Genomic DNA, 14,164 nt, shown 5'->3' with positions numbered 1-14,164 from the left:
CACACACACACACACACACACACACACACACACACACACATATATATATATATATATATATATATTATTTTTATTTATTTCTAAAAAACATGATCGAGTCAGTTTAGACTAAGTCGGTCTATCAATAGAAAATCCAACTCGGCTTGGACTGAGACAATCTGTCAAAAAATAGACCCAACTTAGTATGGTATATTTTTATTATTATTTTTTTTCTATCTGACTCGGTCTAGACCAAATCTAGACCTAGTCGGCTAAACGACACGCTCTGACTCGGTTCAGAGCATGTCCAGACTGAGTTGGTCTAGGTTAATACTGACCTGACTCGGTCTGGGTCGTACCCAGACCGAGCGGTTTGGTCGACTCGGTCTGACACGCGACATAGACCGAGTTGGTCCCTTATGAACCCGAGGCCCATGCGGCCTTTTTTTTTTAAACCCAACTCAGTACCTATATATATATATCCACACACACACACACACACACACACACACACACATATATATATATATATATATGTGTGTGTGTGTGTGTGTGTGTATTTTTATTATTTTATTTTATTTATTTCTAAAAAACATGATTGGCTCAGTCTAGACTGACTTGGTCTGTCAATAGCAGACCCGACTCGACCTGGACTGAGTCGGTTTGCCAAAAAAAATAGACTCGACTTGGTATGGTATATATATTTGTATGTGTGTGTGTATTTTCATTATTTTATTTTATTTATTTCTAAAAAACATGACTGACTCAGTTTAGACTGACTTGGTCTGTCAATAGCAGACCTGCCTTGGCCTGGACCGAGTTAGTCTGCCAAAAAATAGACCTGACTCGGTATGGTATGTTTTTATTTTTATTTATTTATTTATTTCAACTGACTCGGTCTCGATAAAATCCAGACCTAGTCGGTTGGTTGACATGCTCTGAGTCTATCTAGAGCATGCCTAGACTGAGTCGGTCTAGGTTAATACTGACCTAACTCGGTCTGGGTCACACACAGATCAAGCAATTTGGCTGACTCGGTCTAAGACCAACATGGTCTGACATGCGACTTAGACTGAGTCAATCCCTTATGAACCCAAGGCCCATATGGTCTTCCTTTTTTTGTTTTTCAAACCCAACTCGGTCTTGTTACCTAGACCTGGTTGGTATGTAGTCTGAGACAAGACAAAGAGTTTCTCTGTCCTGTGTCTCTTTCGACCCGACTCAGTTCGGTGCATCCGGATCGAGCTGCAATAGTAGGTTGTCGGCTACTGCATTACTAGCAGTGAGGACAGTGGGGCAATCCCCTCTGTGCCTCCCCATTAAGGGCGATAGGGACAGGGTCGATCCCTGTCCCCGCCCTTCTCCCTTTGTCAGGGCCCCTCCATTGACGCCGATAGCCACTGTGGTTGCTAGTTTTGTTTTGTTTTTCAAAAGGAAGAGAAAAGTTGACTTACCTGGCAATGACGCTCTCCTCACCGCTTCTTCTTCTTCTCCCCTCCTGCCTCTTCCTTCTTTCTCTCAATCTCTCTCTCTTTCTTTGTCCCCTTTCTCTCTCGTAGCAAAATGGACAAAGAAAGAGAGGGGACCCATGGCTTTTATAAGCCAATGGGTGGGGAAAGTTTCCCCACCCCCACTCCTCCTCCTCTTTAAGTAGAGTTACCTCTCTCTCTCTCACTACCAAAATCGTGGAAGAGAGAGGGGTTTTCCTCTTAATTAGAGAGAGGAGGTGAGGCTCTTCTCTGTGCCCACTAATTTAATGGGAGAGGGGGGGTCCCACTGATAGAACCAGGTGGGTTCAAACCCACCTGGTTGGGTATTACAAAAATAGATTAGTGGTGTGTGACTGATTCATTCAAGTAGGTAGGATAATAAAACCATGTAATTGACGTGGTTGTCGTTCTTTGCTTTACCTCTGTTTCTTGGTTATGTTTTTGCTGTTTTTGTGTTGTTTTTTTGTCACACAGGGTGACTAATTGTTATTGTATGGTTTCTTTGAGTACCTCATGCCTGTCTCAATGAATCTTTATTTCTTTCAAAAAAGAAAAACCATGCAACCTTGCAAATTTACTTTTCATTGAATCGTCATAGAGCTTAAATTTCGAAAAACAAAAATAATCATCATAGGGCTTGTTTTCGTGTCGAGGGATGCTAGATATGATCATTAGATCAGCTCTTTGTTTGGAACCTTTTTCACTTTTTTTTTATGAAATAACCAACCATTTAATGACTCTAGCCTCATTTCTTAGCTCCATGAAGATAAAACTGAGATCTTTGGTCAGGTATAAGGTCAAGAGGGACATAGGAAAGCTGAGGAAGGCTATAAGTGAAATAGGATGAGCTGCTCCCGCTCATGATCAGGCGTAGGTGTTCAAATCACCTTCAAGCCAACAATGGTTTTTCCTATTAACTGTAATATCGATTTAACCCACAACCCTAGTTTTTTTGAGGTCTTTTGTCATCGTGTTCATCAATCTTTTGATCTCACATGAAACTACAGTCATCCAACATTGTTGTATAACATGCATGCATTGGCCTCCATCTAATTCAAATGATCGTCCACTGATTCCACTAAGTCTCTTTTTGCATTTTTCTATTGCAGAACTTTAGGGGAATCAGCCCTTACTCTGATACCATAATTGATGCACCCTCAATATGAGGATGCATAAACTACACTGTGATTACGTCCAAGGACACTGAAAATTCAATTAAATAAATGAAAATAACAATAATTGATAAGAACAATTAGGAAAAGATAAAAGTTTAGGGGTTTGAAGGAAAGAAAAGGGCGATCACAACCAATCTACCATACAAAATCTCTATAATGAACATTTATAAGGAACATAAGAAACCCTAATTATAAGTTGAATCTAAGATAATTCCACTACACAATGAAGATTCTAATCTAAATTATAAACTCAAATAAAACCTAAAATAAAAAAACTAGATCTAAATGGATCTCTTGGACCTGCTAGTTGCTTTGCTTTTGAGTAAAAAAGCATTCTAAACCAAGCCATAATTCTGCATGGAAAGGACCCCACATGCATGTCTGACAAACCTACATTGTTCTAAAGTATGAAATTATATATGGAGCAAGAATATATGGCAATTTAAGACTTAAATTATGATTTAAGTCTATACCTTGTTTGTTTCTTAAAAAAAACAAAAACAAATAGTCTATAATGTGTATTTGTCAAATATGCACAGATAACAAATTTTAATCATCACATGTATATAATTTCTAGTTCTATTAAAAATTTAATATTTTTTGTAAAAGTATCATCATTTAAATCTAGGAAAAATAACAAACATAAATTTAATATGGATAATGCATCAAATTTGTATAATATTTATAAGAATTATACCAACGCATATACCTAGAAGAAATAAAAGATGTAGAGAGAGAGAGAGGGAGCCATGCTTAGACATGCACAACTTAGGGAGTGGGGAGGAGGGAAGCCAGAGAGGAACAAAAAAGAAACTCACGTGCTCTAGGCATTCACCATCCCCTCCATCTTTCATCTAAAGTAGTTTGGGCAATGATCGTCTGGAAAATTTATCTCAACATCTCAACAGTTGGAGGTCTGGATCCAATCACAAGGATGGGGAGAGCATTAACCAACACTTTTTTCCTCGCACTAGCAAGATCATTGAAGAACTGTATTGTTCGAAAAGTGTTGGAACCACACACAGTGAATGCCTCATTCTTTTTTTAGAGAAGTTAATATATATATATATATATATATATATATATATATATATATATATATATTGATAATAGTAGATACAACAATTAGAATAGGAACATATTGGTGAGCAGTGATGAGGTATCACACCCCATATCCGTAAGAACATCAACTGGAAGAGACAGACATAAGAAAAACCAGGAAAGCCAAAAAAATCAGAAACAACATTAATTAAGGTTGGAGCAAAAAATTAGCCCTTGACTCCCCGATCCAATCCAATGAAAAAGAAGGCCACTTGATGCGAGTCCTCGCACCGAGATCTCATCTTAGCTGGTTGTAAATTTCTTCAATGTGGCAAGCTCTACCTTGGAAGATGTGATTGTTCCTTTCTAGCCATATACAAGCCTCTAGGCTTATAAAATCCAAGCTAAATTGCCAATGCATGCCCTTTGGCCTAGTGTGTGGTGCTATAAGAACTTCCCTAAAGAATGGTAAGTTGTCCCAATCCGAGAAAACATCACTCCAAGCATGATGCAACAAGGTGAGAAAAAAACCACACTTCCAAAAAAGATGATATGTGGACTCTTCCTCACATAAACAAAGTGAACATCAGCTAGCAATGTGAAAACCACACCTTTTGAGCCTAGAGTCCAAGTTCACCACATCAACAAGGACATGCCAACCCGTGAGAGATCCATGAAACCGCAACCTTTCTCCTCATAAAGCATGTTCGGGGAGCCAAGGAATAGAAGGTGGCCCAAAGAAAAGTGTAAATGGATGACGTAGAGAAGATATCGTCTTTAGAGAGAGGCCAATATATCATGTCCACACGATTTGATAGAAGGAAGCCAAATTTGAGTGGCCACAACTACAGTCCATTGTTGAGAGGCCAAATTTGAGGACTCTCTACGCAATACATTGTTCCATGTGCTTCTCGCAGAGCACCAAAAATCACACACCCTACCATATTTGGCTCTAACAAAAGCATACACCAAAGGATAGGAGTCCCTTAGTTTTATGTCATCATACCAAACATCTTGCCAACACAAAATACTTTTGTTATTTCCAAGCTTCACCCTCACCGCCTCATTGAATGAATTTAAAGTCTTGATCCATCCCTTCCAAATGCGGAAACCTCTAATCCATCTATGATTTTTGGACTAGCCCCAAGACCACTCTTCTAAGCCATCTTTTTTTGAAAAGATAAAGTTAAAAGTACTATCTCTTCTACAAAATTTTCAATGCCACTTAGCCAATAGGGTTTTGTTGAATCTCTCCAAGTTATGAATTTTCAAAGGTTGAGAGATAGAGGTCCAATTGACTAGATCCCTAGACTTGCCTTCCAAAGACACATGCCAAATAAAATTTTGAAATAGAGAGCTCAACCGCATGCCTTCATTCATATACTTCCTTCGCTGGTGCTAGTTGATTGTCGTATGGCAAGGTCACTTGACTTTCCCTTCTTCTATATCAGCTAACCATAATCAAACAAGTCCATTAAAGACACTTTAGACTTCCCTGCTCCGCAAGGTCAATGGGGCTTGTTTGAAATTTTATGGAACATCTCTCATATGCATACTAGAGTGACCAACACTCATAGCTTTTAGAACATGTAGAGGACCATGATGGATTGGGGAATGTTTCATTTCACTAATCAGATGTGCAGACTTGGCAAATTTCCCCTCTTACTAAACCTTGAGTTCTTCGTGGATCTCTCAATAAAATACTTCTTTCGGATGTGGTCGACTTCATCAAGACTTGAAGTTTTAAATGTCATTGTGGTCAAGGCATCAACTCGGCCACCATTCTTTCAGAAAGAGTAAGAAGAACTTGACTGGTCCACGGTACAAACCAAAAAGGATAAAGCCACTAAATTGTTATTGTGTAAAGCTCAAAACTCCAATGCATGGCTTGGAGACCGGTGGTGCAAGTTTTGCACCACACTTAACTTCAAATGGAGGATGGTTTGCATGACATGCACCCTTTAGATCACAACGAACAACCCAAACCTCACTCTGTGCGGCAAGGCCTAGTCTCTCATGACCTGCACTAGAACGCCAATGGCTGGTGACTTGACCAATCCCCACAAAAAGGTATCCCTTAACTTATTAAATATTCATGCTATTTAAAAAAAAGCAATTCAAAAACCTATATCTTAATTCCTAACAAACATCATTCATATATATGCTAATTTAAAAAAAAAACAAAACCCCAAAAATTTTAAGTTTCTAACTAAAATCAAGCATGTGTAATATTGATTGAAAAGAAAGAAATACTTAAATACCTAATTACACATTCATCTCATTTGAAAAACCTAAATGCTAATTAAAATAAAAAACACAAAAAAAACTAAACCTTTAAAAAAATACAAGAAGAAGAAGACCAATAATTACATGTCGCCTTATCGGGAAAGCTGTTGGACGGTTGGATGCATGGTGCAGGTGGCAAGCCTAAGGCTCAAACCTGAGTGTGAGAGAGAGAGAGAGAGAGAGAGAGAGAGAGAGAGAGAGAGAGAGAGAGAGAGAGAGAGAGAGAGAGGTGTGCTAGAGGCCTAAGAGAGAAAGAAGACCGGTGAGGGGTGCATCGGAGGCCACCATCTATCGATGGAAGGAGGGTCATTAGAGGTGGGTCGTGGGCAGGGATAGAGTTGCGGGAGGCCAGTGTTGTGGGTCGTCCATCGTTGTGGCCTATGAGGTCATTGGGAGGGCAAAAGAGAGGGGGTGGTGGTGGTGGTAGGGATTTAGTGGGGAATAAGGATTTGGGAATGAAATGGGGTATCTCCTGCCCCCACCCCCCTTTGGGTCGAGCAGTGCCCACATGTTATGCAGGTCAGAGTGGGCCCATACCCCTTGGGCGTTTCTGTGGGTCAAGGCCACCCTCCCCATAATGTGGCTCTGCCCCAGGTCGAGTAGGTTAGCCTCCATTTGCTATTTACTACTAGGTTTAGGTTAGGCCTTTGACTTTTCAAACATGGGGCTACACAAACAATGTCCATCCCTAAGTAGGAATGGTAAACAAGCTAAATGAACATCAGGTGTTCAAGCTTGGCTCATTTTTGTGATAAATTCAGTTGAACTTGAGCTTATGACGATCCTGCGCTAAACGAGTTGAGCTCAAGCTAGATTGTTTTTTTAATAGATATTATTTCAAAGCTAGAAATAAAAGATTTTGAGCGCTAGAGATATTGGGCAGAAAGTCGATCTCACTTTTTTACTAAAAATACATTGTTTAAAAGTTAGAAGCGAATATGATTGTAACTCTTACTACATATTGTTTATAATCCAAATACTTCAACTATTTATCTTATAACATATTATATTATATAAAACATGTAAAAACTATATTCATTGTTATTCAACCAGCACATACAAGTCGAGCTGATATGAACACCTACCATTCATGTCAGCTTGTCGAGCTTATTTTATGAGTTTGAATGAACTCTATACAAACTAAGTACGAGTAGGAACCACAGGCAGAATATCTTGTTTCTCAATTTATCCCTAAGGGCACATTTGAAAGCAAGAAAAACTCTCATAGGAAAAGAAATTTTTGCCTATGAGTTTTGATATGAAAATTTTTCTAAAATGAAAAAGTTTCACTTGTTTGGGTAGCATGAGAAAAAATAAAATGATTTTTTTTTAAAAATAAGAGAGCGAAGGAGAGGGGTGGTGGTGGAGTTTTTTAGGTGTTGTTTTCTAGGAGGTGGATGATGGTGGGTGGTAGTGGTGAGGAATAGTGAAAAATCATCGTGGAGATGGTGATTTTTTGGGAGGTGGTGGTGATGGTGATGAGAAGAGTGTTGAGGAGTGAACCCCACCATTTTTTCTTAGTAGAAAACATTTCCCTACCTCCTCCTTAGAGGAATATTATCTATTAAAAAGTGTACTTTTTAGAAAAATTCTCTCAAAAACAAATTTTCTCTCATTTAGTAGGGTAAAAAAAACTGTACCAATTTTCCAACTCGTATCACTTTTTATACATTTTTCTCACTTCCAAACGCCCCTTAAGTATGGGTGTGTCATAAGAGACTTTTTCAAGAATCACATGAGATATTTTTAAACCAGACCTTGTCAATTAAGGCTTGATCTAAATCACGACAAACCGAACAAAGTCAACCATGACATGACCGAATCAGTCCTACCTAATAACTCATGTTTGCTATCTGATGTCTAGGGGTGTAACTAGGTCGGGTATACCCGACCCGACCCATGTTCAGGATATGGTTTCTAGGGAGGTCTTTTTCAGGCTGAACACAAAGAGAGATGGATTGTTTGTTGGGTGAAAAAGTAGCCTTTTGCAATAAGTAGAAACCTAGTCTGAAAGTGAGTTGGTGATGCAACCAAATGGTAGTTGATAATCACCACCTCGATGGAAAAGCAACTGGTTTGTGGAATTGGAGCCTACAGTTCCTAGTGCCCTTGCCGACCGTTTTTTGAAAAAATACGAACCCACATGCACACACGATTTTAACGTGGTTCGGTCTTACCATGACCTATGTCCATGAACTCTCTCTCTCTCTCTCTCTCTCTCTCTCTCTCTCTCTCTATATATATATATATATATATATATATATATATATATATATATATATATATATATATATATATATATATAAAAGCATATACATTACTATGTTTAGAGAGGTTTCTAATAAAGTTTAGAATCCATCAAATCTTGAAAAGCTTATAAGATTGATCTTTAGAATCCATGTTGGTCAACCTACTGGGTGTCCCACCTTTCCTTGGATTTATGTTGGTTAGTCCTTTCATTAGCAAGAGTCTTCTTCACACAAGATCCAACGTTTGAATAGGTTTCTTCCTTGGACTCATATAGATCCAACGTTGGATATGGATCATGATCTTGACTGCATGGAGGAGATGGATCTTGATCTTGCGAAGCTGACAATGGATCTGGATCCCTCATCTTCTGATATCTTATCATTTTCCATGCTCCCAAACAGTGTTGGATGCTATGGATTTCACAACATCCACTCCGGCAACCTTGGAAGGTCGACTCCTAATCAAAGCCTAATTGATAAACATTATATATTTAATTAAATATTTAAAGATATTGATAAACTTAGAAGTAATATACATTGCATTTTAGTAATCTAAACTTTAATTCATTTTTTTCATATACTTTCTATTACCTTTTTGTAGTGAAAATTGTTGAATTGAATTGAACCCTAAAATAATACTGGAGAACACATTGAATTTGATACATTTTGAATATAATATATCATTGTTTTTCTGTTTCAACTTAAAATGTTTGGTTGGCATGGATATATTCTTTTTATATTCAGAGTTTGACATTATTTAGAATAGTTATTCAGCTTTTGTTTTTTTAGCTTATAATCTTCTTAATAAATAATTGATTTCATTAATTTACATATTTTTTATTGACGGGTATTTGGGTCTAGAATACCGATCATATCAAGATTCGAAACCTAAACCCATTAATATAAATGGGTTTACCTTTTTCAGCCATACCCAGACCAACCCAACCAGAATAAAAACAAGTTTACTAAAGATCCGACCCGGTTATACTGTACCTGATGTACACCCGTACCTATTAACCCATATGAGTCCACAGTTTCTAGTTGTTACCGAACTCAGATTAGATTGGGTCTTACTTTTAGACCCAATTTGAAATCAAGCCTAATAAGATCTGACCATAACCTGACCGAGTTACAACCCTACTGGTGTCTTAGTACGACAAACCAATCATTTGGCCAGTGGCTCGACTTGCTGATGACCAGGTGACCACTTTGACTAACCTTTGCATAATTTAGAAGACTGGGCTGAGTCTTACCTGGCTGAGTCAAATCTTCAGACCATTGCAAAACTTGGTTAAGTAGACCTAGCCAAAGATGGTTTGGTCTAAGGGAGTCAATGGTCCGGATCTCATCCGTACCTAGGTTTGGACATACGAATCTGACTTTGGGGTATGGGTACCGGGTCCTGAACGGGTTCTAATCGGGTCTACCGTAAGGAAAGTCATAGCCATCCTGTACAAATTACATGAACAAGACCCAGTCCATACCCTATAAAATAATATTTCTATCTCTTTTTCATTGAAAATGACGGATTTTAATTCGGACCTGAGTCTGTTAACAAATTTCACAAACCATGCCCGACTTCATATACCAATCGGACCCTTAGAGTACGACCTGGATTCGAATCGGACCTTCTTCTTTATCTTGTTTTTTTACGATGAAGAACCATCGCCGAAGCAAGGAAAACCCCGGGTGGGGGCCCACGGCCTTTTTATTTATCACCAAACTTCATAGGTTGGGTTTTGTACGGGTCGGGTCTGAATCAATCCCGACTGATGCATTGACACTCCTAATTTGGTCAGACCATTCACACTCGGACATAAACGGAGAGTCTAACCCTAAGAACAAGGAGCGGGGTGTAAAATATATTTTAACATTTTTTCTAAAACTAGGGTTTTGTGGTATTTAATCTCGCTTTTCTGCTCTCTTGTCATAAACAGAGTGCAGTAGAGAGAGAGAGAGAGATGGAGCAGACCTTCGTCATGATCAAGCCTGACGCTGTCCAGAGAGGCCTGGTTCGTCTTCTCCCTCCTCTCTTTCCCGTGATTTTCTTTCCATTTCAGGTTTTCTTTTCTTTCATGGGGCGTCTTAAGATCATATTCTAGTTGGTTAGTGTAATATCATGGTTAAAATTTTGCTTTGAGCTTGTTTTGATTCAATCGGTTGTGCATTTTGGTCTTGTAGATGTTGAATGACTTGATTTAATCATGATTGTTGGTTGGGAACTTAGCTCAATGAATAAGTATAATGGGTTCTCTATCTGCCCATTTTCATGTCTAAGATTTGACGAGTATGGTTGGTTTTGATTTGAAGTGTCAAATGCCATCTCAGCGTTTTAGCACTTAAAGGAATTTGAAAACGAGAGGATGGGAGTTGGTAGTTTTATCTGAAATTGTTTTCTTTTACCTTTCTTCTTGCAGGTGGGCGAGATCATTGCTAGATTTGAGAAGAAAGGTTTTACTTTGAGAGGTGAAAAGCTGGCTCCCCTTCTTTTTGCGTTCTCTTTTTGTGTGGGTGTTTGTTTTCCGTTTTGTGCTTTAGCATTAGATTGATTCCTTTCCTAAAAAATCATCAGGCTTGAAGCTCATGAATGTCGACCGGAGTTTCGCTGAGAAACACTACGAAGATCTAAAAGCAAAGTTCTTTTTCGATATTCTTGTCGAGTACATCATATCTGGTCCTGTTGTTGCAATGGTGTGGGAAGGAAAGAACATCGTGACGACTGGCCGGAAGATCATCGGAGCCACAAACCCAGCAGATTCTGCTCCTGGCACCATTCGTGGTGACTTTGCAGTGGAGATTGGCAGGTAAAGCATGTCGCTTCTTGCTGTTTGGAAATTTTGCAGCTCGGTTATTTTTTGTTATGAGATCAGGGAGCTTGGTTTTCATTATTTTTCTGGATGATGTTTATGACTTTATTTATCCTACCTTGTGTTTTTATTGCTTAAAAGTGAATATTTTAACTGCTTGTTTTATGTGAACATTCTAGTCTTAACTATGTGATGGTTAATGCTAAACAGCAACCTATCTTCTTAATGAGACCATGTTTCAGCCTGCTGGCACTGGCTGCACAGATATTAGAAGAAATCAAAGATAGGAAAGGATCTCATGATCCTGAATGAATCTTACCTGAGATCGCAAATCCCAAGTTTGTCAATGAAGAGCTGATCTAATTGTATTAGCGTCTATAATTGATTTATTTTATTGATAGGGCCTCATTGGTAAGTGCTACAAGATCTCGTGCACTGGAACCCATGGTTATGGACCAGAATCTATTAGTATGGGGCATTATCTTTTCCAACCTGAATCCCCTAGTATATGAAAAAATGAAAAGGTACCTTGGCTGCAAAAATGTACTTTTTCTTTATTCTCTTCTGACTTGAAATTTCAGTTATTAGGGTGTGGGCACATACATGATGGGGACGGGTCTCCTCGGCCAAGCATCCCTTTTTTGGCTAAAGGCTGTGGCTAAGTGTATCCCTTGTGCTTCCACTCACTCTTTTTTCATGTTCTGTATCTGTATCATTTCCTCGATTCATTCCATGTTTTTCGTTTCACTGTATTCATCCCCAGGGGCGTAGCTAGGATTCATGTGAGGGGGGGGGGGGGCAAACAGGGGTGTATAAAAAAAAATTTATTTGTGTGATAGTTGGGGGTTCGGGGCAGCGCCCCCAAAAAATTTTTTTTTGAGATAAAATAAAAATGGCTACAATTCTTAATAAAAATCTATTTCATATGGACAAATCAAACTATTTGCTGCAGTCAGGGCTGGGCTAAAAAATGGATAAAAATCTATTTCATATGGATTCAGGGCAGGGCTAGGACTGGGCTTTTAAAAAAAAATAAAAAATTTAACTGTTTGGGGAGGCAGGACTGGGCTACAGCCCAGTCCTGCCCCCCCTAGCTACGCCCCTGTTCATCCCATTATCATGTAGGTTTCTTCTCACTACATTTTTCACAGGATATGTATTTCATACTTTTATTATATTGTGGTTCTTTATTTTCTCATGTTCTTTTTCTAAGTTACCATCTGTAAGGCAACCGGTTCTTTCTGCTTTCTCCTTATTTCTAGTCTTTATTGTAGAAAAGCCCAACAATGTTTCGTTTGGACTCAGCCCCATGGTTGCGCTTTGTTTTACTTGTAGCATAAACCCATTCAAATCAACACCTGTAGAAGGAAGAAAAGGAAAATTCTATATGTTAAATTGTTTATTCCTACTATAATATAAGTGTGGGGAGGTTCATTCGCATGCTGCTGCTTTTATTTTCATCACCTATTCCTCTCCCTCCACAGGGTACACCAACAACAATCCACTCCCCTGCCCCTTTCTTGTTTCATTTTTTCTAGATGTAATGGCTTTGAAGATTCTTTTACTATTGCATGTCCATCTTCATTTACTCTGATATTTCTTTTTTGAGAAAACCTTCCTCTCTTGCTGGTGGGAGTCATTCTATTCATTAGATGATGTTGTTGTTGTTGCTTACATACAATGCTATTAGGGAGAACCATCATTGTCCATCGTCATAATCATCATCTTCATCAGGGCCTTGGAAAATTTTGGCATAGTGGTTTTTTGTTTTTTTGTTTAATTGACAGATTGGTGCATCTGGATGTTAGCAAATTCTTGTGAGAATTCAGCCAATGACATTTATCCTGCTGAATCTTCCCTTAATTAGTCCAATATCATGGAATCTTAAGGTCACTGATATTCCAAAAAACAATGATGGTGATGGGTTATGAACTTTAGTTTTTGCTAATGATCTTTTGAAGTCTTTTTCATGTGTCTAGAGATTCTTCCAACTAATATGATACCGGACAATTGCCATTTTTTTTATTTTTTTAATCAAGCTGTGAGGAGAAAGAGGAATACACTTTGGAAGAAGATGAGTACATGCATGAATGTTTTGTGAAGTTGGAGGACTTTTGGAGGCTGACTAAAGTGGCATTGTTATTGTTTTGAATTTCAAAGCATTATTTTTTTTGTTTAAAGCTTCTGCAAGTCCAGCAATTTAATCTTTCATTTGTATTCCCTAGAAAGCAAATACAGAGGTTGATTTAGTAACTCTCATTTCTACTGCGTCAGTGGTAACCAGCCAGTCACCAGAATATTTTTTCTGCGTAATTGAGTCCAGCTTGTTGCATGAAATATTTCAAGCTTAAAGTCTGAGTTTTGTTTTGTTCTTGAAACTTGATTGTAACAAGCAATTGGTGGACTTCTTCATTTTTCTGCCACAGGAACATCATTCATGGGAGTGACTCTGTAGAGAATGCCAGGAAGGAGATTGCTATGTGGTTCCCAGAGGGCATTGTTGCGTGGCAGAGCAGCCTTCTACCCTGGATCTATGAGTAAAAAAGATATTTTTGCTGTTAAAGAGGAAACTACTTGATAACAAGGCTGATTTTGAGTGTCACTAACATGTTCTATGTCCTTTGACAGTTGTTTTCTTGGGCGTCCTTTTCTCTTATATTGGGATATGAACTTTTATTGACTCAGGCTTTGGTGACCATATACTTAAGCTTCCTTATGTTTGACCAGACGATTATCTTTCCACTGGCTGTCAATTTTGACACACTAGTAATAAACCTTGCTACGAATTTTCTAGGTGGCTTTAGTGCCTAAAAAATTGTGGGTCACCAATTGGGCGATGTGCTTATCGATGTTGCAGTGTAAAATCCATGTGGGGAATTTGAATCACAGAGCTCATTGTGTGAACTACGAAATCGTTTCCTTCATGGTTTTTATGGTTGGCTCATTATACAAATCATGGTGCATGAGGACCTTTGCTATATACATTGCCTTAGGAACCGCAATATCATCCATGTTCAATTTCGCTTGATTTGAATGCAGATTTCACTTATGGCCATTGTTTTCTATATGTTTGTATGTTTGCATGAACGTCAAAAGGTAAAATATTTTTCATGTTCTCTGAACATAAGAGGAGGAAA

General features: G+C 38.4%; 1 protein-coding gene across 1 annotated transcript; it reads left to right on the top strand.

Annotated features, from left to right (window-relative positions):
• Positions 1-10,149: 10,149 nt before the first annotated feature.
• On the top strand, positions 10,150-13,958 carry LOC149822157 (nucleoside diphosphate kinase B-like). Its single transcript, XM_089979989.1, has 4 exons — positions 10,150-10,232; positions 10,638-10,686; positions 10,793-11,024; positions 13,454-13,958. Exons 1-4 carry the CDS (start codon positions 10,182-10,184, stop codon positions 13,566-13,568), a joined length of 447 nt encoding a protein of 148 aa, XP_089836115.1. The 5' UTR covers positions 10,150-10,181; the 3' UTR covers positions 13,569-13,958.
• The last annotated feature ends 206 nt before the right edge of the window (positions 13,959-14,164 follow it).

This window comes from Nuphar pumila, chromosome 11 (genome assembly GCF_984573655.1).
Source record: "Nuphar pumila chromosome 11, dmNupPumi1.hap1.1, whole genome shotgun sequence".
Lineage (NCBI taxonomy): Eukaryota > Viridiplantae > Streptophyta > Magnoliopsida > Nymphaeales > Nymphaeaceae > Nuphar > Nuphar pumila.
Note: the sequence above shows the minus strand (reverse complement) of the source record. Positions and strands in the feature narration are given on the sequence as shown.

Coding starts and splice junctions, on each gene's coding strand:
- LOC149822157 (XM_089979989.1), top strand. CDS start 10,182: ATGGAGCAGACCTTCGTCATGATCAAGCCTGACGCTGTCCAGAGAGGC. Junction 10,233..10,637: donor ACGCTGTCCAGAGAGGCCTG/GTTCGTCTTCTC, acceptor TTCTTCTTGCAG/GTGGGCGAGATCATTGCTAG. Junction 11,025..13,453: donor TTTGCAGTGGAGATTGGCAG/GTAAAGCATGTC, acceptor TTTCTGCCACAG/GAACATCATTCATGGGAGTG.